General features: G+C 37.4%; 1 protein-coding gene across 1 annotated transcript; it reads left to right on the top strand.

Moving 5' to 3' along the window:
• The first annotated feature begins 6871 nt into the window (after positions 1-6871).
• Positions 6872-25171, top strand: hpcal1 (hippocalcin-like 1). The gene is made up of 4 exons (XM_041805421.1): positions 6872-7217; positions 17820-18302; positions 19522-19627; positions 24727-25171. Exons 2-4 carry the CDS (start codon positions 17925-17927, stop codon positions 24822-24824), a joined length of 582 nt encoding a protein of 193 aa, XP_041661355.1. The 5' UTR covers positions 6872-7217; positions 17820-17924; the 3' UTR covers positions 24825-25171.
• The last annotated feature ends 40 nt before the right edge of the window (positions 25172-25211 follow it).

Raw genomic sequence — 25211 nt, 5'->3', positions numbered from 1 at the left:
CATGGATCTATAATTATGAAGCTTCAAAGAAAAAAATACACAGCAACATTAGCTTAAGCTACATTTGCTTAAGCTAAGTTAGCTACATTGGCTTATGTGTAAATGTTAACTGCTGTAGCTAAAGCTAATGAAGCTAAAGCAAGCCAAAGTTCACGTATCTATTTCTAACACAGGTGTATACATAATGTAATGCCACAGTAGACCTCTGACCCTTCCCTCTGTTTTATTTATGAAATATTTCTTTGTGATGTTTGCAATGTGGTTATTTTATGAATGTAACTGTCAGACTTTGTTTATGAATAAAGTTGAATTTGAAAAAAAATCTAAAACAGGAAATACATTGTACTAGGAAATTATGGCACTTCCTTTCTGAGATATGTCCGCTCAGATGAACAGTCTGTGAGAATGTCTGCAGACCCGTCTCCTCAGTTCTGCAGTTCTTTTACCCTCTTGTAGCTGCAGCTTCACAAATGCAGTAAACTCACAGAAGCCTCTTCCTTACACAAGACTTAACTGGAGCTTATCTCCATTCACCACTTTTATTATTAGCATGCTAGTCTTCTCAATGTCATGTGCTAGCAGGGCTAGCTTATGATACAAGGCTAGACTCCATGCTGTCAGTCTGCACTGTTTTTTCCTGTTTCTTTGGTTAAGCTTCAAACTCCTATTTCTGTGATATGCTAAATTAGAGCCACAGATTATGTCCTGCATGTTATCATCAAAGTACTTCCAGACATTAATTTTCCTGTCCATGGCTGACATGGTACATGTGGCACTAACAGTGTTGAACATTTACTACTAGCCTTAGCGTGCACTCAAACTAGGCCCAGTTGCCTTGGTCTGTGCTTGTCCCCCATCCCAGTCCCCCATGATACAGATACAGCCCTCTATCACTTGTAGATGTCTCTACGATGCAAGGCTGCATCAATTTGCATAAATTATACGTTGTACCACCGTTTTATACCTGTGTTTGTGCTTGTGTGTGAGCCACCAAAGCTCACCTTTTCTGCCCATGCCAAAGCTAGGGAAGTGAACAGTACAGAGCACTCACACTAGTCCAGTGGTTCCTAAAGTGGGGGGTCACAAGACACTGAGGGGGGATCTTGGGATGCTTTCCACAACAAAAACAAATTTAAAATGATTTCACATGGTTAATTTTCTGCATTATTTTAAAATACGGAATATATCCTTAAAATCAGTTAAATTTAAAATTAAACCATTGTTAATAAATACGATTTGTACATAAATGAAAGTAATGTATACAAAAAAATCCTTAAGCTGCTTTAAGCTGCTCCTTAAGTTGCTTTTTGCAACAATATATGCTCCAACAACTTCAAAGGATGGTGGGAGTCCCCAGCCTCTGGCACTCTCTTTTTGGGGGTCACAGGTGGAAAAGTTTGGGAACCCTTGGACTAATCAAACTAACTGGACTCTCAAGGTCAAACATGTTAGGGTAAAATACAGATTGCCGAAAGCAAGTAAACAAAAAAACACCACATGTGCACAGGCACATGAGTGGTGACACGAATAATGACCAAGAACAACAGGCAACCAAGAACTCGAGTAATGGAACCCATCCCTACATTGCACGATGACTGCAATACTACTTAAAGGCACATGCATTACAGTGCCATCTGAAATCAGTTAAATTCAAAAAAGGTCAAGTATTGTTTGAATTAAAACTAAGGCATGTGTCGAAAATATGACAGGGGATTTAAATGATTTTCACTGGTGTATAAATGATGCTATTGTTTTCACGCACCCCTGGACTTTGCAGAAAGTAGTATGGATACTGTGGGGAGTGGATAAATTCATGGAAATAGAATAGGTTGAGCAAACTCACACTACACGTTAAAAAAATCATTTAAAAATTCTGTTATTGTACCTCTATCTCAAGTTAAACCTTGATTTCAGTGCCTTGTGTTCCCTAAATATTGACAGTGGACTATAGAGCGGAGCAACGGCCCTCACTCTGTGTAATGTAAAGACAGACAGATCAATATGTGGGTGGTGTGTCTCTCCTTTACTGCTGCAGTCACTGCTCGTCACTAAACATGCGGAAGATGACAAGTACATGTTTGGCATGGAGGAAGAACAGAGGGTCAGCGAGTTTTTGTGGAGAAATGTAACTTATGTCGCACCTTGAATGGACTTGAACGTAGAAGGAAAATTAGTACAATATGCAATGTGACTGACTCAGCCTTTTACCCGGTATAAGACTAAGTCTGATCATCAAGCTTACAGGGAAATAAACTTGATGAAGTGGTAGAAGGATAAACTTGTTCACTACACAGTCTTACTGTATCCTGTAATGAGCAAAGAGTTTCAAACATTTGTAAAGGGATAAGTTTTATATTGAACATCATCAATCAGTTGACCAGTATTAAGTTTATGCTTGCATTAAAGAAATACACAGACTTGATTTTTTTTTTTTGCTCAAAAGGCAGAAATATATCCCTTCATTATCTGACTTCTACAGTTACCTGTAAGTAGTCATCCAAGCTGCATAATCAAATATGCTTTACTGACAATCACTGAATCATGAAAAATCTGAACATACTCAGCTTTTTCTCAAATAGTCATTACAATTCAGTCTGCTAACTTTTGTGTGCATTTGTAATGTGAGGAGTGAAAGAAGGAGAAACAGCAAACATGGCAGCAACATGAGTGTTGTGAGGCTAAAATGAGTTTCAGGCTCAACAAATTGAAGGTTATGAATATCCTTCAACTCCTAGATGTAAAAAATACAGAGATGGTGATGTACTGAAAAAAGGCGTCTACAAAATGGGACGCTTACAATGCTTAAATCAGCTTACTGTCGGTGGGACAACCTGCAGACCTGCAAAGGTTGCATCCATCACAGTGGCATCCACATCTGAAGTTACTGAGCTCTTCAGAATGATCCATTTTGTATCACAAATGTTTGCACATGGAGATTGCATGTATTATTTTATACACCTGAGACAACGGGTCTAGTTGAAACATCTGAACTCAGTAATTAACAGGTGTGTCCAAATACTTTTGTCCATATAGTGTATCTTGTTTTGTGGTAGGAAAATAAATCTAATTTATTACTTAATGAGATCGCTAAAGATGACTCAACATTACACTGTCAGAGCCAAGGATGTAATAGTTTTGGATTTTACATCAGTTTTCTTTCTTTTTTTTCACTTTTTATCTTCAATTTCAGTTTAGTTTTTTTAGTTTTTACTGCTGGTTAGTTAGTTTCATTTTGTTTTCATATAGAAAATGCTTTGTTTTAGTGTAGTTTTTGTTAGTTTCAGTGTTAGTTTTTTCGAACACATGTCAGGGTTGAGTGAACAGCATGTACTTTTAAAAACATTTTCAAACAGGCTACTCTTCACTTATCATTGTATTTATTTAGAGATGATGTTTGAATACAACTCCAGACATAAAACTACCACTGTGTTAAGCCTTAACCTATCAAATCAGGCCATTTTACTGTCCCCAGACTTGGGTGTAGGTGCCAGTCAGTATAGTTGTGTCAAAGACTGAAACTAAGGAGATTTTGTCTCTATTTTATTTTATTTTAGTTAGTTTTGTAAGCGCACTATTCAGTTTTAGTTAGTTTTTGTTTTATTGATGGAGCTGAGTTTTTATTTAATTTCAGTTCACTCAAAAGATTTTCAGATTTTAGTTTTAGTTTTTTATTTAGTTTTAGTTAACTATAATAACCATAGTCAGTGCAAATACAGAATAGTCTTCAGCATGTGGCTGATTGGCAGCTGGCTGCAAACACCAAGAGAACAAATAACCTGAGCTGTCATCAGCTGAGCTTTCAACAGACTCAGAAAAGCAGAGGAAAGGACTGTCAGCGACCTCTTGTGGATCATCATGTTTCTACAGATCTACAGAAATAGTCTCTCTTTCACCCTACCTGATAATGCAGCTCTCTAGGAAATCTTAAACCGTAATGTCCCTTTATCCCTTTAGATAGATTCATAAACTGTTCATCTTATCCCCATATAGAGGTAACCTTGCAAAGCAGATATGCCTGTTTCCTTGTTTTTCACTGGAAACAAATCCATCTGGCGTGTCAGGTTAATATACAGGTACATCTCAAAAAATTAGAATATCGTGGAAAAAGTTCAATATTTTTTGTCACTCATTTCAGAAGGGGAAACCCATGTATTATATAGACTCATTACACATAGAGTGAAATATTTCAAGCCTTATTTCTTGAAATGTTGATGATTATGGCTTACAGATAATAAAACCCCAAAATTCAGTGTCTCAGAAAATTTGAATATTGTGAAAAAGTTTAAAATTGGAAAGTCATGGTGTCACACTCTAATCAGCTAACTGACTCCTGTAAAGGTTTCCCGGGCTTTTAAATGCTCTCTCAGTCTGGGTCAGTAGTTGAATGACTTGCATACTTGAAAAGGAAGAAAATAGAAAAAAAAAGCAGTAAAATGAATAAGTACTCTATTGAGGAAACTGAATATTAGTGAAACAAAAATACACAGAGAAAATGCACTTGATAAATTTGATCCATCCATGTGGGTCAACAGCTCAAGATTATGACAGTGCTGAATCACCACCAGCAGGATATCCGGACATTGTTAACTACCTTGTGCCCAGTGTTATACAGTGCTATAAATCTGTGGAGGATCATGAGCTGTTTTGCAGTAAAAGGGTGCACAACCTGCACAAACCTAGAAGTGTCACTTTTTGTCCCAGATGTGTGTCGCTTTGGATAAAAGTGTCTGCTAAATGACATTTTAACTTTTGGTTTTAACAGCCTTTTTATAGCTTTTGATTTCCTAAGAATTTAGGGGGGAAAAATTATCATCATCATTTTTCCCATCTGGATTGTATGGTCTGTTTCAGTCATCAGTCATCGAGGTTTTTTTTTTAATTTTCAAACAAAATTTTAACAAGATGCCTATATGTAGAGGCCTACATTTTTAAACTAATACAAAATAAGTGCTTTTTATATCTATTTAATCTCATTAACCTTCCTTCATAAAGCAACAGCTTATGATTTACATTATAAGCTTTAACACAGTAATTTAAACCATTAAAAATGTTTTTTTACCTGTTCGCCTATATCAGTGCTCCCAAAAGTGCGGTGAGCCCCAGAGGTACTGAAGGTTAGAGGTCATTTACAATAACTGAAATCATAGTTATTAAAGAAAAATGATTTAATCGTGTTTTAAATGGTCATTAAATACTTGACTACATGTTATTTTTAAAGATACAGAAGTAAATAAACACAGCCAGAAATTTAAACTTGTGTCACTTTTAAATCATTTATTATACAACGGTTTGACAGTTTAACTGGTGTTGAATTCACTAGTGGCACCAATTCCCAGTTTTAAGAGCTAGCCTAATTAGTGTCTTAAGAGACATTAATGCTTCTTGGGAAGAATTTTTCTAGGCTGAAAAGTATGTTTATACAGATACATATTGGAAAAGAAAATTTAGTTGACTTTGCAGATGCTTGATAAAAAAACAAAGTAAAATAAAATATTTTAATAATTGCACCCCACAAACACTTTAATGTTAATGAATCTGAAAGCAAAGAATTTGAGTTGAAATTCCCTGTTTATATAACTAAAATATAAAAAATGAAAGGTTAATATTTGGTTGTATGAGGGTTTAAGACCTAGGGTTGGCCCTAGGTCTTAAATTGTGTTGCAGCATACTGAAGTATGGGATGGCTGGGCTATATGAGAACACATTTTTCTCAACTTCATTCAGTGCACTGTTCCACAAAAATGTGTTAAAACACCTCTATTTTAAGGGAGAATCAACAGTGTTTTTTCTGGTACTCTAGTAACAATAGGCTTTTTGTGACAGCATTAGGTTACAAATTGGCATCTGCAACAAAAGCAACCTCAGACTTCTTTATCATTGCCTCAACCCCCCCAAGGTCTGTATTGTACTCACTCTTAGGTAGAGATAAACACTCCACGTGCTTATAGAAACAGGTGTCAGGCTTCAGGAAGACCCACACACACTCATGCATACACACAGTTAATTATTTATCCACTCACTGAAATGCTGACATACACACCACCCTGGCTGCAGTGTCACTTTAGCCTGCACAAGAGAGGGTACTGTCATAGGCACTGATGGAGGGGTGTGCATCTTCAGAGAGGCCGGAGGAGAATTCACACTAGGAATGGAGATGAATTGGATTTAACTGGATTGTGTTTTACCAGTGCTTTCTGTCAGCCTATAAAATGTGTAGCCTGCAGACAATGATGCTGATTTTGGCTTTAAAATGTCCACTCTAGAGGTATAATGTCAAAATGTGGTTTCTGTAACTCAAAAATGTATGTATAATTCAGTCATGCGCCAATATTAAAGGCTATTAAATATAATATAAGAGCCATATGCCAATATAAGAGGCTATCAAACTGTAGCTTTTGCAAAACTGTCATTTTCTGTATTTTTTACAATTATTGTCTTTTACGGGCATTTTTCCTTTGATGATAAGCATGTTCAGTGTAGCTATAGAGTGTCTCACATAGTATCACGATTTTCTCTAAAATGTGAGCCGTTTATTTTAGATATACTGCTAATAATAGTCTCCAGTGATAATTTTCCATACGGACGCTGCTGCAACAGTTTCTACGATGGAAGCAAGCAACGAGTGTGGACGAGTCCATTCAGCGCGTAGGGGGATCCTAAGAACAACAATAAAATCACAAACCCACAACATGTCACAAAAACACCTTAAGAATGACATTTCCCTTCTTTTCACACTTAAAGTCATGCTATATCCTTAAAACGGTGCTTAGTCAACCAGAAGCTTGGAACGTGTATTTACTCTTCTTCAGTGAGACAAGAAACCCCTGTAGTGGTGACTTTGGAAAGTCGGATGAAAGCCGAGCTCTGTGCCACATCCTCCGCTGAATGATAAAGCCGCTACGCCGGGAACTGAAGGCAGGATCGAGTAAATAAGAACCTAGCTTAAAAAAACACATTTAGCCTGTTTCTGTTTAAAGAAAATATTGGTGGTTCTTCTCCGGGTATTGAAGACATTCGTTAAAGTAACGCGAGCATCTTCAACTGTCGTCGTGCTGGCTTTTTCCACAGTTTTATCAACAGCTGGAGGTGATAGGTTACACCGCAGCAAAGTTAACGGTTAAGTTGAGGGGTTGGTGACGTCAAAAGTGGGGAAAGTGGGCTTAACCAAAGTGTGGACTTTTAAACCGGAAAAGTAATAAACGACTCCTATAAAAGAGGTAAGTTTACTTCGCTTTAAGAATTTTCGAGGTGTTTTAACTTAGTGTTGCTGCTCCCGTGGTTAGTCAGCTCTGGACTGCTGTGTCAAGTTCTCCTAAAAGACGCAGGAGGGTGTTAACGGTGGTTACACCCATAGTTGACTGGACTACATCACACCTACTCCTGAACATGTGTTAAACCCTTCTCTTTTTTACTCAGCTCATAGCAGACTCTTAAATATACTTTCAGTCAATGAAAATGGCTTGAAACATCCTGTAAAACTCCTTTGTAAGTTTAAAAAGTAGTGAACGGTGAAGACTCAGCAATGTGTTGAAAATAATTTAACAAAATGAGGAAGTGTAGTTATCTTTATCAACGGGGCCTAAATAAAACTAGGTTTACAACTTACTTTGATCCAGTGTTTCTCAACTGGTGGCTTGGGACCCAAAAGTGGGACGCACAGCTGTTTTCAGGGGGTTGCAAATGTAGGCTATGCATGGGGAAAATGAAGGGGAAGCCCCAAGTAACCTGACATGCCAGAGAGACCGTTTCAAATATCTATAATGTAGATATATTTCATATTCATCTGGGAAAGCTCCCATAAAAATTGTTGCGAAGGGCAAGCCTTTCAAAAGATTCTCTGAAGGTGATTGGCTGAATGTTCTGTCACATTCTTTATGGGCCAACCAGGGCGACAGCACAAAATAAGGATGTGGGCATGCGAAACTCCAAAATATCCTATTGAGAAAACACTGTTTTAGTATATGAACATTGGACTATGATGTGGATAAAACTTTTGCAGAGTACAGTTGGGAGAAGACGTTTTCAGTGTAGCTCTCTCCTCTTGTTTTAATAAAGAAATGTGGCACAGTTCTGATAACAGCCACTTTTCTACAGCTACATTTGAGCTAATTGCTTTGCCGTTAGCAGCCATTGTATACACCGGCTTACAGTGAAACTTAACCCACCCATAACAAAGCAGATTTAGAGAAGAGTGACAACATCCTTTTTGTCATGACAAGCTTTCAGATTTGATCTCTGCCCTTGTTTTGATAACAAATGCCAGTTCTGTCAAAACCATTGCTGTGGCTAAGTTTGAGCTTATCACTCCTCTAGCAGTCATAGTATACAACCCCTCACACAAAGATTAACCCTTTCCCCTGTGACTTTAACAAACTCATGCTGAGTCTGCAGAAGAGTGAAAACATTCCCATCATGAAAAGCTTTTAAATGTTGTTTTTATTCTTTTTATTTCATACACAAATGTGGTCAAGTTCTGGTAAATTCATGCTATACTACAGCTTACTCTCCTCAAATGATGATGATTGGTCCTAACAGTGATCAGTTTAGTGCAAACTTTGTTTTTTGGAGCTTTTCAAGATGAATTCGCCTGATGACAGAGATGGAGCCTGGCAAATCCATCTGCTTTGCAAGGTCATACTTTTCTCTTAACCTTGGAAAACAAATCTAGTTTTCTCATGATAACAGAGCTATCAGTTGAGAACTTTGGAAAAAATACCAACAATAGCAGGCTGTCAGGAAAGTAAAATAAAATCTATACACCAGGCATGTAACCAAATCAAAATCTTACATTAAAATCATACCTCTGTAAGAAGTTCATGGTACAGTATTTATTGCAGTATCAAAAACAAAACAAATCAACAAAGACTTGAAGAAAGGTATTTATTAAACAACAATTACACTTTGAATATTACAATATGTGCAAAAAAAGTACGTAGGTGTGCATTTGGCTTAAAATAAATACTTAAGTTGTACTTTGGCTCCAGTGTTTACTAACCTTCTAAAACCTCCATTGTCCACAACTGAACACAGCTGTAGATGTTTGGTGATCTGTTGATCCTGTTGTGGGGAAGTGGGCTTGTGAACCCTTCTTTAAGAGTCTTTTGGCCTGGCCAGATTCTGCTCCTCACATCTCAGTGAATCTTTTCAGGGTGATGATTTGCCAAGTCACTCGTTATATTACTCGTATTTCCCATCAAGTGGGTCACCGCAGTCTGGCAGTGTCTGCATTTTTTTTTTTCCCCCCCGTCCTTCACCTATTCTTCTCTTGACACCGTAAAACCAAAAAACCTCCACATGTCAGGTTTAAAAGTAGCTGGACCCTCCACAATTTCAAAAATTGTCACTACCTTCTCATTCACCAATAGTAGCACGCACCATTTTCACGCTGCTAGATCCAGCCAGCGAGCGGAGCACAAAAGATGATGGATTAGCAAGGGCAAATAGAAACTGTAGTTCCCACTTCCCTTGGCTCTGCTTTACAAAAAAATGAGTCTTTTTGACCTACCGAAGACCTACCATTTAAAATCATCATGTCTGTGACCATATTGAGATGCTTATTTTACTGCAGTACCACAAATTTTTTGATACCATTACATCTCTAGTATACGTGCATCTCATCTCAGGGGGGCTTTAATTATATGCTTTTGAAAAATGTTTGTTTTGTCCTGTCTTTCTGTTCAATCATAGGTTTCATTCTATCTAAAGTTAAAACTACAACAGTTTTCATTGAATATGTTTAAGTGTTTAAAATTTTCTTTAGATTTGGGTTGCGATTTATTGTCAAATAGCTGGTGGTGCCTCCCAAGGCTTGACCACCTGAGAACCCCTGCTTTTAGACCCCATTGCAATTCTGTTTGCATGTTGCTAATTACCTGTGCATCCATCCATCCATCCACCCATCCATTCTGTACACTGCCTATCCTGTTTAGGGTCCCAGGGGGCTGAAGCCAATTACAGCTGTCATTGGGTGAGAGAGGGATTATACTCTGGGCTGGTTTGCCTGTCAATCACAGGGAATACCTGTGTAAGAACTTAAAATTTTAAAGACGACACTGTTCAAAGCTTCAATTTTTCTTCACCTTTTGAACAAATTGTATAGTAACGTATAGTAGCAAATTCTGAGTATTCCTGTCTACAAATTAATTTCTCTTGTATGATTGGACACATACATCTATTCTTTCTCTGCTTTGGATTTCTTGCTCTGAATAAGATTCCCCGAATGATTTTACCATAACAGATATATTTTTTATATTAAGGAAAATTCAAATTCAACCAACAAAGATCAACACATTGTAGTGAAACTAAGTCAATATAATGACAATTTCATGCTTGAAATATGCTTAGAACAATAACTAGCAGTGATTGAAAAAAAAAAACAACAACGCATATTTCACACTATTCTTTCTGCTTTTATTACATTTCACACAATTTTCTAGCACAAACAGTAGCCAGCTTGTGAAAAGTGTGCTACAAATCAAATAAGCCCCCCCTCATTTGTGGAAGAAAACTCCCTTAAAACTCACTGACATGATAAAAATGGTTAATTTTGCAGATGGTAACTTTTGTTTGCCATGCATTTTTTTTAAAATTATGATTATATTGAATGAAGTATGTAAATTTGCTGCCATCAAGAAAATTGTATAAAAAAATGATAGAAAAATCTGTTAAATTCTACAAGTGGAATCCATAGCAGTCATTTGAGTCAATGCTTGGACTAAATATGTTCCTTTTTTCAGCAAGTATCGATTTATCTTCTGCCCTGCGTGTGCCCCCGATTGATAGCTGCACCGCCTCCCTCTCATAAGCCTCAGCACTACTATCCTGTTGCCTTGACTACTGGTGTGTCTTGGGACTTCATCCTGATCCTCCGCATGATTTTTACTGACTCTAGTTCAGGGAGACTGCCACAAAGCAGCGCTGAAAGACAGAAAAAAAACCTGGAGAGCTCATTTATTCTTTTTCTTCTTCTGACACTGAGCTGACTCCTCACCCACCTGATGCCGTCTTAGTTACCTGTAGCACACGCAGTACTTGAGGCTTCAGCGCTGCGCTGCTTGTACTCTGCACACACTACAAGCAGCGATGAAATGGAAGGTCTGCTTTTATTCTGTGCACTGGTCCATGTCAGTTTGCATGATTTATATTCCATTCAGCGGATATCATAAAAAATGTTTTTCTTTCCTGTTTGAATTTGGTTTGGGTTATTATGTTGGTTCTATTTTTTTAAAGAAAAATAAATATCCTATTCGTTTTGCTTTACAGCTGCATTTTACTCTCACCTGTAAACTAATGATCAGATATTATTTGAGTAATCAATTTGTTCTTAAATGCTGAAAAATGAACAAAAAGATCATAATTTCTTCTTAGACAAGACACTGTATTTTATACCTTGTTTCATCCAAATCCTTGGTCCGAAAACATGATGTGAAATCCTGTTACAGCTGATAAAGAAAACCAATAAATAGTCAAAATTTAGATGAAGCCAAGAAAGATTCTGCTTTAGACGCTTTCACAGTTAATACACTGAAAAATATTTTGTCATTTACAGCTCAGGAAAAACTAACAAAGTGACAGCTGCCAAAAAGTTAATAGCTTTTATGATTCATAGGTGAACAATTTTATGCATACTCATTTGGATGCATTTTGACATCGTTTGCATTGATATCCTACAACGATGTGGCATAGTTTGTGCAGTTTTTCAGCCCAAATCCCCCAATGTACACAAATGTTCTAACACGTCTTACCTCTCCTCCCTTCTATTGTTACTGTTTCATCTTTCCTTCTTAGAAAGGAATAAGCATCTCATGAATGAAGAAAGTCTTTCTTTGTTGTGACAAAACATTGCTCAGGAAATGAGGTGGAGTCACGAACTGCAAACAGCAGTGAAACTAGCCTAGTTAGAGGTTTACACGGTCTCCTCTGTGGCTTTGGGAAGGGGGTGGGGGGTGATGCTTTCTACACTGTGTGAAACAGTCTCATTAGGCAAGGAAGCCTCTGGAAAAAGTGGACCAGAGAGAACACGGATGGCTGTGGGGGTTGGGGACAAGAACAGGGGCTGTTGCTGTGTAATTGAGGGGATCTGCAAATGCTTGATGTTGATGTGAATCTTCAACTCTTGCTGACCATGTTATAACTTCAAGCCTCTGCGGGGAAATCGTGATATGTTCTGAAGAGGAGCTGGAGCAGTTATTTTTGACCACATTTCAAAACATTTTCCACTGCATCAGTTGCAGCTATGAAAAAAATGACACTAGAAATGCTGAGTTCCCAGTTGTGAAAATGTCTAAAACTTCCTCTAAGGTTTATAATGCAGGTCTGCATGTTTACATATTTGGCTTATGTTTTATACACACAGAAAGGTAAGCATGCAGCTGATTTCACAGTGTACTGGGGCTTGAAAAATCTCTGGCTTTGAGGTTATTTGATCAAACACCAGAAAAACAATCATTTTAGACAAAAGATTTACAAAAATATGGAAATTACCTTTATTCTGCTTTACCTTCAGTCCCAAATGGTTGTATTATAGAGAATAGTGAGAGCTGTTAAACCTTTCTCAACATAAGAATGTTAAATTACTGTGTCTGTGTTATTTTAGTATGCAATTTTCCCTCAAGAGTACAACCTTTTTTTTCCTGGACACAAAACTCCTATTTTAGCCTGTAAGCTTCCTCAAAATATCATGGAAGCAATTTTCAGTGGTGAATATTGTACATTTCTATGCGGCTTTGTGTGTCTAAGAGGAATAAATAGCAATGCCCATATTTATGTCTGCTCCCGCTCAGCCTGCACACTGAGCTGACCCGGAAAGTCCATGTGACCCAGTGCTTAGGAGGTGCTGCCGCTTCCTCATCCTGTTATATGTTCGAACGGAAGGACAACGGTCAAGCCTGCAGGGTGCTGTGTAATGTATACCACAGCCTTGTTAAAACAGCGTAAGCAGACAAGGATTTTATATTCTCCAAGTGACCATCAGTTTGATTTAGCTCTGTAATGTTCACATGGTTTCTACCAAGTGTGATAAAGCCCCTGAAGATCCAATGAGCTTAGCATGTTCCTGTCTTAATACATAATTGAAGGCCTCTGATCTGTTTTTAACCAATTTTCATTTGCAACAGTTTATTTATAGACAGGCCAGCAGCATAGCTTCAGGGTAAAGCAATTTAGGTGGCTCTATCTACTACTTTGGGGCTGAACTAAATATATCTCAACTATTTCTTTGATTGATTGTCTTGAAAGTTTAGCACAGATGTCTGTTGAGCCCAGAAAATGAATCCTAGTAATTTTAGCATATCTTTTTTTTTTCACCTAGAGGCACCTGCACAGTTTAAGTATGGGAGTTTCAGTGACATCACCCAATGGCTGGGGGAGGCGCTTTGAAGCCAGTTGGGGTGGCAATCATTTTGGAAAAGCTGTTTCAACTTTACTTTCATTCAATCTAACAACAGGCAGAGAGGTGGGGTTGAGGGGGGCATTCATCTTTCTGGTGAACAGCTACAACCCTGTGGCAACCCCTCGTGTTGAAAAATAAAGCCAGGGCAGAAGTGCAACAACCTGCTGTTCTTTCCAGGCTTCTGTTTCAGCAAAAGCCTGGAAATCCATTTAATACCTATGCTAAAGTTCACATTTTGATAGCAGAAATAAACGTATTCACAGCCTTGTGCAGTAAGTCAATATAAAATAATAGTTAATGTCACATTAAAAGTAGGAATGCACACTAATAAGTGGCTAAAGTCAGATCCCTTGGTAGTTGGCACCAGAACTACAAGTCAGTTTAAGTAATCAGTTTTTTGTAATTTCAGGTCCACAATCCCAGTCACACACTCCGTTTAAACTATGATGGAGCCATCTGTCACTAGTGCCCCCTTTAGCTGCTCTTAATAACCAGATGAGGCTCTGTAACCTGATGAAAGCAATGCTAAACTGAAAACATCTAGTAGGAACAGTGTGGGTTAGTGCTATTTTGACCTAGAAAATGGGGATAAAGTTGCTCAGAGGCTTTGTCAGGTTGTGTATTTAGTGACGATTTTCAGTACATGAATGTAGACATGAACCTCGAAGGCCATTTGTGCTAACTTTAGCCACATTCTTTGAACTATCTTAACTACAGTAAACCAAAAATGGGAAGTAGGTTTATAGAATGTAATAACTTGTCTTTAGACTAGTAACCTGACACCACAGATTTAGTGTTTCAAATATCCATTGCATGGATGTAGTTCACATTCTTCTGGGGAAGCTCCCATAGAAAGCGTTTGGGATGGACAGGACAAGATATTAAGGTGATTTGCGGAACATTCTGTCTGTTCTCAATTAGAGCGACCAGACAAAATGAGGTTGTGCACATGCGCTTCTCTTGCAAATGGCTTTGACTACAACTAAACCCTGCCTGTAGCTTCCGCCTCTTTCTCCTCAAATGACACTGATTGATCCGAACCATGTTTGGTTTGGCTCAAATGTGGATTGGAGCTTTTCAAGATGGATTTGCTTGATGACAGAGATGGAGTCTGGCAAACCCATCTGCTTTGCAATGTTATTAGACTAGTTAGCTAAACTCAATTATAAGTCATGTGTTTTGATTACATTAATACTGAGAGTCATGCATAAATTTGCATAAGTAGGGGTTAACTAGATGGACTCACTGTTGAATACTTGGTAGCTCTATGCTTAGAGGCATAAAGCCCTTCACAGTCCCACCCCTTTGTGGAGGACAGCATTTAAAAAAAAAGGCAACTGCCATTGTTATGCTTCAAAACTCAACGACAGAAACCAATGTTTGACATCAATGGGACTGTGTCCATGTTTATTACAGTATAGGGCTACAATACACCCACCTTCTAGTGAACTCAGGAATGAGTTGTCTCATTCTTCTTAAATTGTGTCCTTATAAAGAATCACTTGATTGATACCAATTAAATTGTTTAACCAGGCTGTAAACATGCCAATTTATGTAAAGAAAAATGCATGTTTTATCCATCTAATGGAGTCTCATTGAATTTTGGTTCAAGTGGACACTTGAACAACAAACATTTTTTGGACCTCCTCATCAATTTGATTTCTCAACACTGGAATGCTGCTTGAATTTTAACTAATTTTGTAGTTTAGACTTAATTTCACAAATGTGTTATCATGATGATACTAGCATTTAGCTTAAATTGTTCTCATGTAAATCTTCATGGATCCTGTTGAAGCTGAAGTACTTTTTATCATATTTAAACAAAATATGAAACTGTATAATATATTGAATCTAATTTTTTAAGCAGTAGCTAGTTGGCATGGCTTTGTAATTTCACAATCTCGCACACCAAATTTATTGAGGTTGTTGTATTTTTTGCAACAAAGACAAGAGAAAAAAACCAAGGAGGAACCCTATGGAAGAAATAGTCTGAGCTAATGTGTTGTGCATCTGCTGTCATTGATTTCTTTACCATCCAGCAGTCACATCGTCAAGAGTATCTGTCACTGGCTGTTCTTTAAACCTCCATGCTTCTCGTGTTACTCTGACTTGGATTAATCACACTGCAGGAAATTGCACCCATGTGACAATTAAAAGAAACGAGGGCGACCGTGTGTAGAAAAGACCTCATCCAAATTCACACAGCTCTCATTTGTTCCTCGCCAGCTAGAATCATCCTGGTGCCAGTAACACAGGAAAGATGGGATTTCAATAATTGAAGAAGAGAGCAAGTATAAGGATAATGCGTCTCTCTGTCAGATAAAGTCATTACAGGTAACACAGATGAGTGGAGGTGCCATTCAAAGGGATTATTATGTAATTGAAGCGCACGCATTAGCAAAGGGGCTCATGTAGTATAGCTGGAAATAATTTTTCCTTCTATGTGTCATACTTTTTCCATTCTTTCTTCCTCCCTGCCCCCACACATCTCTCTCGTTCTTTCCCTCCTACACACACACTTTACCAGATACATGTAAAAAGACTGGCTCAGGTTTGGGCCAATTTCTTACTGAGATTTTAGAAAAATAAAGTGGCAGTGGTTACTTGTTTTATTTTGATGCTGATTTTATGGGGATTTGGTTTCTGTCATTTTGAAAGAGAGACACGTTTTAATAACAAATGCATTTTTGGTTGTTGTGTAAGTTATTTTTGGGCCAGTTTGGCCTTTATTGCATAGGGCAGCTGAAGAAAGACTGGACATGTTAGAAAGAAAGGGGATGACATGCAGCAAAGGGATGAGGACATGGGGCATGTGACAAAATAGCAAGGCTACCTGGCACCCCAGTAGGATACAAATTTTACCTTAATTAAACAAATTTGGTTAAACTAGACTAGGTTATAAGTAAACACTCATAAAACGGTCAAAATTTAGCACAGTTTAACACTAGCACTGCCAGCCATGGAATCATGGCATTGTGATTTTACCAATTTATGTACACAGTGGAGAATTATCATGTATTTTGAGCTTCTAACAGTCCAGCACTGGCATTTTAGTTTTATTTTGTCTCTGATGAAAACTAAACTTACTTTTTATCATCATTAAAAAAATCTACTTTTTGCTCCTCTTTGTCTTGTCTTCCTTGTGGAAAAGGGTGCTCAGCAAACATTTTTAGTCAAAGCTTTTGACAACAAAATGAACACTGTTTGACACCCTGAGCTGACATGAACAACATATATCCTGATGCTCATTAACATGATAGCATTTGCTCCATACATCTGTATCGTCATTTACCAGAGTGATGTAAAATTCTGTACAATCCAATATTTTCCCTCCAGGTATCTAGTGATTGCATACCGTAAAGTGGGCTTGCACAGCTAGCTTCATTGGGCTTATTATCTTGGCATGTTACTACATTTGTACCTTCAGTTCTATTTGAAATGTAGCCAGCACATATAGTCTTCTTGATACATGAGGACGAGTTGACGATCGTTTCTTTTGTCCTTTTATTCTTTTCAGAGCTAGCTTCACACATGGTCTGACCAAGCCAGTAGACACAACTAATTTGTGTCTCAATCCACTTATTCTCTTAAAAATATAATGCTTTATAATTAAAAGGCTGCTATTATGGAAAAATCAGCCCCCAGCCACCTTTACTTCACTGAAAATACTAGTAGTAACAGTCGAGTCTCCTTCTGCGGTCACTCCCATGCTTGCCTGTGCTTTATCAGTGCGCTGCATTTAAATTTTCCCATCTGATACTTATTATGCCGCTATGGTTTTATTCTGGATGTTTTTATGCATCCTCATATCCCTGATCATGAACAACCCTGTGTACATGAATAAACAAAATGTAACCATGGAAACAGAATGTAGACAAACCGAAGGTGAATAGGCCCAGGTGGTCAAAAGCTTCAGTTTGCTAGTTTGCCGTGATATTTTTCCAACCATCATTAGTGTTTCCGTGTACTCCACCTGCTTCAAACTATCAGGACATTCATTCTGGCATAAAGGTTGGGATTATTACCAGTCCCTCTCAGTAACAACATTCAGAATGAGCATGATTGTTAGGAGAGTGGCTTTATTGTGTAAAACAAAGCCTCAGGACACTTGTCCCTCCACCATGTGGTGAAGGGTCGATAAATTAACGCCATGCCTGAGGATACATACTGTAGCCACGGAGACCAAGCCACCCCCACTACACAGACACACATATTGTAATGTCATCACAGCTGTAATCTCATCTGTATTTTGGACTCACAACTGTCCAGATTTACCTCTTAGCTGTATCCTTCAACCATCTTTTCTGGGGAGCATCTTCAGCATGTTTTATGTAGAAAGACTACAGCAGGCTGAGAGGAGTTATTGACCTGATAAATCATTGATGGTATTCATACAAGGATATTAATGAGGGCTGTTGGTCTCCTGCAGGAGCAGAGAAAGCAGACGGCATTGGTGACAGGAAAAGGCACAAGGAGAGTGGAAGAGAGGAAGAAACACCTGCCAAGATATCTACCCGCCTGAGAGAGCTGCATCATGGGTAAACAGAACAGCAAGCTGCGGCCTGAGGTCCTGAATGACCTGAGAGAAAACACAGAGTTCACCGACCATGAGCTGCAGGAGTGGTACCGTGGCTTCCTCAAGGACTGTCCCACCGGCCATCTCACCGTGGAGGAGTTCAAGAAGATCTATGCCAATTTCTTCCCCTATGGTGATGCCTCAAAGTTCGCCGAGCACGTCTTCCGCACATTTGACACCAATGGTGATGCCACCATCGACTTCAGGGAGTTCATCATCGCCCTGAGTGTGACGTCCCGTGGTGGCCTGGAGCAGAAGCTACGCTGGGCCTTCAGCATGTATGACCTGGACGGGAACGGGTACATCAGCCGGGCAGAGATGCTGGAGATAGTTCAGGTGAGGACACAGTGTATGACTCATGCTACTGATTAGGGTTTTTCTTAATGGACTCTGGGTCTCTTACGTAATCCAGTCAGTATCCATCAACGCAATATTATTTGAACTTAACTTTATGAGGTTCCAGCAGCAGTGCAGTCTTTTTCTCATACACCTTTAAAATCAAGCTGACTGTTGTACAAATAATATCTGTAAGGCTTTCAAATTCAAAGTCTGGCTTAAAATCTGATCTCAAATGGAAACACAAGTTGAAAAATCTGATTTTAAGATGAATATATACGCACAAAGTATAAAATTTCCTTTTTTCCCTTTAATCTTAACTAAAATAGCACTACTAATCAAGTACTCATTCTTCTATTAAGTTTCTAGCTGGACCATATTTGACAATTATTAAAGTTACCAATTTATTCAGATATTTTCTTTACCAGATTTTTTCATAGTTGCTACAAGTTAAAAAAAGACATAAGAATTGAGCTAGGTGTCCAAAATCTGTAAAATACTGTGTGTACTATCACATAAAATATACATAAGCAGCAAATCCTCACATTTTAGCAGCTGAAACTGAGACTTTATTAATACATTTTGCTTATTAAATCACTGGGCTTTAAAAATATATATGATTAATCCAAAAAAAGAGATTCTCATATATCAATCTGTCTCAAGACTTCATTCAGGTTCATAATTCAACTGCATTTGTGAATTCATAAGATCGCCTCACCTGTCTTGGTGGAGGCAAGCTGCCCTTTCTGTATTTTCTTATCGCTGTGGCTATATTTACTTTTCCAATATGGTGAGCCAAGCAGCCTGCAGGGCCATATCAATATTGGCTCAGTCTGTTGTGTTTGTGGATACGAATGAATGCAAGAAAAAAGCACGCAAAAGCATCACAGCTTATGTAACCCGGAGTGCTTTCTGTTTTTTATCTGAAGGCTTTTCTCACATCTGACCTTTACATGATCTGTTATGTGAAGTTTTACAGATACAAACAAACACATTAGAGTCTGTGTAGCTTGAAGGACTGTGAATGTTACAGCAGGATAAGCTCTGGTTGCCAGAGCACCGTCATTACCAGGTAGCAACAGCAAACAGGACAGAGTATTTAGATAAAAGATGAAACATATATACATCAGTTCAGACTTTGGCTGTTTATTTCACCTGCATGAGAAATGAACAAAATAAATGGTAAATCCGACCATAATAGCTTTTTTAACCTTTTTAGGCAATTTACAAAATGGTTTCATCTGTGATGAAGATGCCTGAGGATGAATCAACACCAGAGAAAAGGACAGACAAGATCTTCAGACAGATGGACATCGACAATGATGGTAAGGATCTCGTTTTTTTTTTTTTAATAAATAATGGTTGTTTACTGAAAGTAAAACAACAGGAAGGAGTATACTTTGTGTCCTTATTTAGCATGTATGAGCATTAATTAACCATTTGGTAAAAGGTTTACCCTTGTCTTTAGTGCATTTGAACTACACATTTGTTGTCCTCATTGGTCAAATATGACTCAGTAAGGTTAAACTGTTTTAAAAAGCATGATAGCAAAAGTGTCACCAGCAGAGGTGGAAGAATAAGCCGCCCATCAGAGGGGATAAAATGTAGAGCTTTCTGGGGCCCAGCCAAATTGGGGGCCCATGGAGGTCAGCAAGATCTTAATCCATTGTAAAGTTAATCTGCAACAACCATACTTTATTTTTAACCTGAATGATAACTGCAATTATCAGAGCAAGAAAACATTCATTTTATTTATGCTGTAGTACAAATATTGCCTTTTTAAAAATGTAAAACACTTTTCTTGAAACAGAATTACATTTGTATTGGTAATGTCAATGATGTGGATGGGCACACTGAACTAAACAATGAGTAATGTGGAATGAGTAATGTCAGGCGGATGCCTGAAAATGAAGCAGAAAAAATGAAGACAAATGGAAAAGAGGAATCATTGTGAAAGAAAGCATAAATGGGAGAAAAACAGCAAAAATGGGTTAGAATAGGCAAAAAGTAGCAAAACAGGGCTGAGAGTGGCAAAAAGAAGTGCTAAAATATGACAAAAACTGGGTAAAAAGATGCAAAAAAAGTGGTAAAAATTAGCAGAAAGCAGCAACAAAAAACAAAAGGTTAAAAGTCAAAAAGTGGGGAAAATTGGTGTTAAGTGACAAAATAGTGGCAAACATAGATTAAAAGTGGCAAAGAAAAGAGTAGAAAACAAGAGCGAAAAACAGCAAGATTAACATTAGGGGTTTCCATGATAAACATGTCCTGTCATGATGGCTGCTGGGACAAGACACAGACGGTTACAACTGTAAAAACAGACCATTTGCTTGGCTTTCAGAACTGCTGAAAATGTTTGAAGAAATGTAACTATGTGACTAGAAAATATATGTAACTGAGGAGAACAAATGTTTCTTTGACTTTTTTAAAACTGAAAGCTAATTATCATTTTATTATTGCTGAAATAAACCCCATAACTGTAATGTAGGTCCTATATCGACTTAAAGAGGTTTATTTCTGAAATAAAAAATACATGGAATAACAAATACTTGTTGCTGTTTTACAGCAACTCACTAAAGAAAATAATGATTTAAAAGAATACCTTTAAATATGTAGAGGTAAATTTGATTATGATAAATTTAAATGATTTGAATGATCACATTTGTATATAACAGTTCAAAGCAATGTTCCAGTATTGACAAAATGAATCTACTGTTCAGAAAAAAATAGACTGAAATTTTGAAATTGACTAATCAGAAGCCCTTGTAATAAATGTGTCTCATATGATTACCACTATGTCATTACTTTGACTAGTGTTATACGCCCTTTACTCCCTATTCTGGCAACAAAACTACTCAGCATTAAAGTTTTATTACCCGGTGGTGATGTTTGTGTTGACAAGGATATGCCAAGGACCCAACATAGCGTTAAACTCCAGGAGAGGTCTTATAGTTTATGTTTTGGTCATAGTCAACATCTTTATTAATGAATTAATTTACATACTTATTTATATTTTAATTTTGAGTTTTCCTCTTAATATTCATTACTAGAATCCCTCTTTTCTTTGGAGCTGCACGACTGGTGTATAAAATAGACATATAGGTTTAAATATTGAGTTGAATTTAATATTTGAAAGGACATTCAGTTTTTAATGTGGCATAATATTCATTTTTGTTTCAGCTTTACCTCCACTTTCCCTTTAGATTTTTGTGACCCCCACCCCCCTGCATCTATGCTGGCCCCAAGGGTCAGGGTCGCCACTTTGAAAAGCACTGATGTAGACCGCTACGCCTTCTGGACCATCAGTTTGTGTTTACCATTTTCTTGTTAAATCCAACAAGTAAAACAAATAAATCATATTATATAATGAAGCGTTTCTGAGATGACAATTTTCGACCCACTGATCAGTCTGGAGGAACAGGAAACTGAAGACGGTAACAGAGAAATAAATTGGGTCATATAACAACATGACGTAACATGAACACGACTCACAGCATCATTAACAGGCCTTTGCACCTGAGCCTGCTGTGCTGATGCCAGCGGTCTGACATTTAGTGTGAAAAGGTGACACAACATGCATGTAACATGCATATGCATTTCCTGTCTAAGTGTTCTGAAGGTTTCTGCCACGTCATTACCCAGTCAGATATATAAAGGCGTTCACACAGAAGTGGGAAGCTCACTTTGTTTTGAAGCAGGAGGTTAAGAAAAAAAGTTGAAGTGTCCTTTTATACTAAGTTTTAAAACACTGCAGTGTTCGTCAGCCTACAGGTGCACCTGGGGTGGGGTTGAATCCAACAAATATAAGAAAACAATTCTCTAATGTGAAGTTTCAACAGAAGCTTTGTAAAATACATTAAATGGTACCTCCTTCAAAAACTCTGGTATAACCCCTGGAATATTTGCAACATTCTTTTGAAAGTTAGTTGGTTTATTTTTGGGGGGGGTTGTACTTTAAAATACTTCAAAATTAAAGTGCAGCATACAGAACACTTGGTAAAAATCTTGAGTAAAAATTGGATAGTACAAGCTGGATGGCTGACTGATATAAGGTTTCTATTTACTTGATTTTTCACTATGAGGCATTGAGTTTAATACATATTGGAAAGTTCTAATTCTTCTTTCTTTTTTTCCAGAAATTGTAACTTTTAATTCAATTACATCCAATACATGCGTTTAAATAATTTGCAGTTTGCTTCAATATTAAGATATCTAAATACTTTATTTAATCCAAGTATTTTTTGCATTTTAATTTAAATGCTATTTCAGTGATATGCTGTGTAGTCATAGCCAACTTGTCTGCAGCCAGTATTGATTGATAATTGATAATAATTTTAAAAGGAATTTCTAAGCAAAATACTTACAAGTAACTTTAATAGATAGGGGTTGATTTTCCAAACTCTGACATTTCATAAACAGTTAATTAAATCAGAAAATTCAGCCTTGGTCTCATCCCTTTCATTTTTGACAATTTACCATCAAAAAGTGGCAGTAATTTTTCTTAGTTCAGGTCATAGGCCGTGGCTTATGGGGCTTAAGCCCTGAATGTTTCTTAGAAGCCCATCTTTCAGGTTGGTTAAATGTAAGGCTGAACGATTTGGAGAAATAATCTACCGAAATAGCATTTTTTTTCCCTCAGTATTGTGATTTGATTAGTGATTATTCCTTAAGTTCCTCCTCTTATGTTTTTTCTAAAAAACATAATAAATCATTCTATATTATAACAAACACAATATTAGATTAAGCAAGGGCTGAACAGTTTTGAAAAAATATCTAATGTGATGATTTTGACTCGTATTGCAAGTTGGATATGGATTGTTAATAAGAAAAAAGGACAATAATGAAGAAAATAGGATTGTTTGTAGACTATTCTTAAAAAAAATGGCACTTGAATGATTGCATTATATGTAATGCGTGACATCTCTGCTGCAGAAAAGTTTTAAACTGGCATTTTTACACAAATTTCAGGTTAAAGAAATATTGCACCTTCTGCGATTTGATAATTGCAGCAGGCCATATCACAATTGAATCTAATTTTTGATTAATTTCCCAGCCCTAGTTAAATGTATGTTGCTTGCAGAAAAAAAGTGGTGAACAATTGGGCCTTACGTATCACAACATGGAAATGTGATGTTTAATTCAAACATAGTTTAAAAAAATCAGGTATTTTTTTCACCATTAAAAAAAAAAGAAATCAATATCTGTAACCCCATGTTACTTTTTATGTTCTTTGTTTCAAAATGCACAGCTCCAGTTGTAAACCTATACAATAAATTAGTACCTACCTATGCAAAGTAACTAAAAACAGATTTATTAGACATTTTTAGGAGGCAGAAGTGAAAATTATTGAACTTCAACAAGTTGTTTATTTTAGAATGCTAATGACACTTGGTGCAATTAGACTGAGAAAAAATATGTAAGTTCTGAAGATTTTTTTTGGTTTGAACTGAATTATACTGCCCAAATGATGCATGAATTTGTTGGAATTTATTCTAAATACATGTTATAAATCACATAAACATAGTGCATACAACTGCCCAATAAGCTCAACATTACTGGGGAAGCGGCCCCCTGGACTGTCTTGTTGTTTTGGCTAAGCTCCAGATATTAAGGATGTCTGGCTCCGCCCCAGCTCAGGTCTTAAACAGGCCTTACAGCAGTGTAGGAACCCTGTTAATAATGGCTGATAGGTGGCTTTAGGTAAAACATCAAACAATGAGTCATTCCTTATAAAATTGTTCCAATCTCAATTGTTTTGGGGGCTGTATCATTGCTGTGGGGATTAAAAAACCCAAGTATCACATTATTTATTTTCTCTCCACATTTTCCAAATTTATTAAACCTCAGGGGGCCAGATGGAAAGCTGAGGGGCCCAATGTGTCCCTCGGGTCACCAGTTGATGATCACTGCCCTAAGAATTGCTGAATTAAAAGGAAAAGCGCAACAGCACCATCTACTGGCTGAAGCCATAGGCCCAAAAGATCAAACTGCTTATGCCAGAGCCATAACTGCACCAAACACAGCAAAACCTTGTGTTTACTTCTTCTGTTTGGAGTATGAAGTTAATCGTGTTAAACCTGCAGGAAATGAATGATTTGTGTGGGGCATGTGTTTACTTCCCGTTATTTTAATTATTTCCCTGTTCTTTAAGGATTGCATCTCAGCTTTGTTGTACTTGTGCAGAGACAATGGAGACATATTCTATTTAATTCTATATGTTATTCTATAAACTACTCCCTTACTGTCTTCATTAAATACAAGTTAATATCATTTGTTTGTTATTTGATGTGGTGACTAATTTTTAAGCTCAAGAAAAAAATCTGCAGCTTTTCTGTGTATTTCAACAAGTATCTGCTGCGTGATTCAGCCCTCCTTCACACCCTCCCACCTCTGCTGACTTAGATCTTTTTTGGGGTCTTCTTTACAGGTCGATTGTCTTTGGAGGAGTTCATCAAAGGTGCCAAGAGTGACCCATCCATCGTCAGACTGCTGCAGTCAGATCAGGGAGCCTCTCGTCAGTTCTGAGGACACAGACTATGACACAAACACATGGATTCAGTTTTAGAGGCTCGGCTTTTACCACACCCGGACAGACAACAACACTCCTTGTCTTAATGTTTACATTAATGGATATTTTTTTTAATGTGGCTCCTTCTCTGTGGACTCTGACATGTTCTAGATGAGGTATTCCTGTCTCCAAAGCTCTCTAATCTTTAGTTTCTTTTCTCCTTAAGTGAAGTGCCATATCATGTATTTATACTGACTGGATCATGTGCAAGTATTATGATTCCTGTTATGTTACACTAAAAGAAAATTAACTATATCACTTGTATCATTTAATCTGACTTACTTATTGTAAAAAGTGGCTTATTGTTGTTCAGGACTGCAGCTGAACACATTGCTGTATGCCTT

Source organism: Cheilinus undulatus, linkage group 14, assembly GCF_018320785.1.
Source record: "Cheilinus undulatus linkage group 14, ASM1832078v1, whole genome shotgun sequence".
Taxonomy (NCBI): Eukaryota; Metazoa; Chordata; class Actinopteri; order Labriformes; family Labridae; genus Cheilinus; species Cheilinus undulatus.
This window is presented reverse-complemented; position numbering and strand designations above follow the sequence as displayed.

Coding starts and splice junctions, on each gene's coding strand:
- hpcal1 (XM_041805421.1), top strand. CDS start 17,925: ATGGGTAAACAGAACAGCAAGCTGCGGCCTGAGGTCCTGAATGACCTG. Junction 18,303..19,521: donor AGATGCTGGAGATAGTTCAG/GTGAGGACACAG, acceptor TAACCTTTTTAG/GCAATTTACAAAATGGTTTC. Junction 19,628..24,726: donor GATGGACATCGACAATGATG/GTAAGGATCTCG, acceptor TCTTCTTTACAG/GTCGATTGTCTTTGGAGGAG.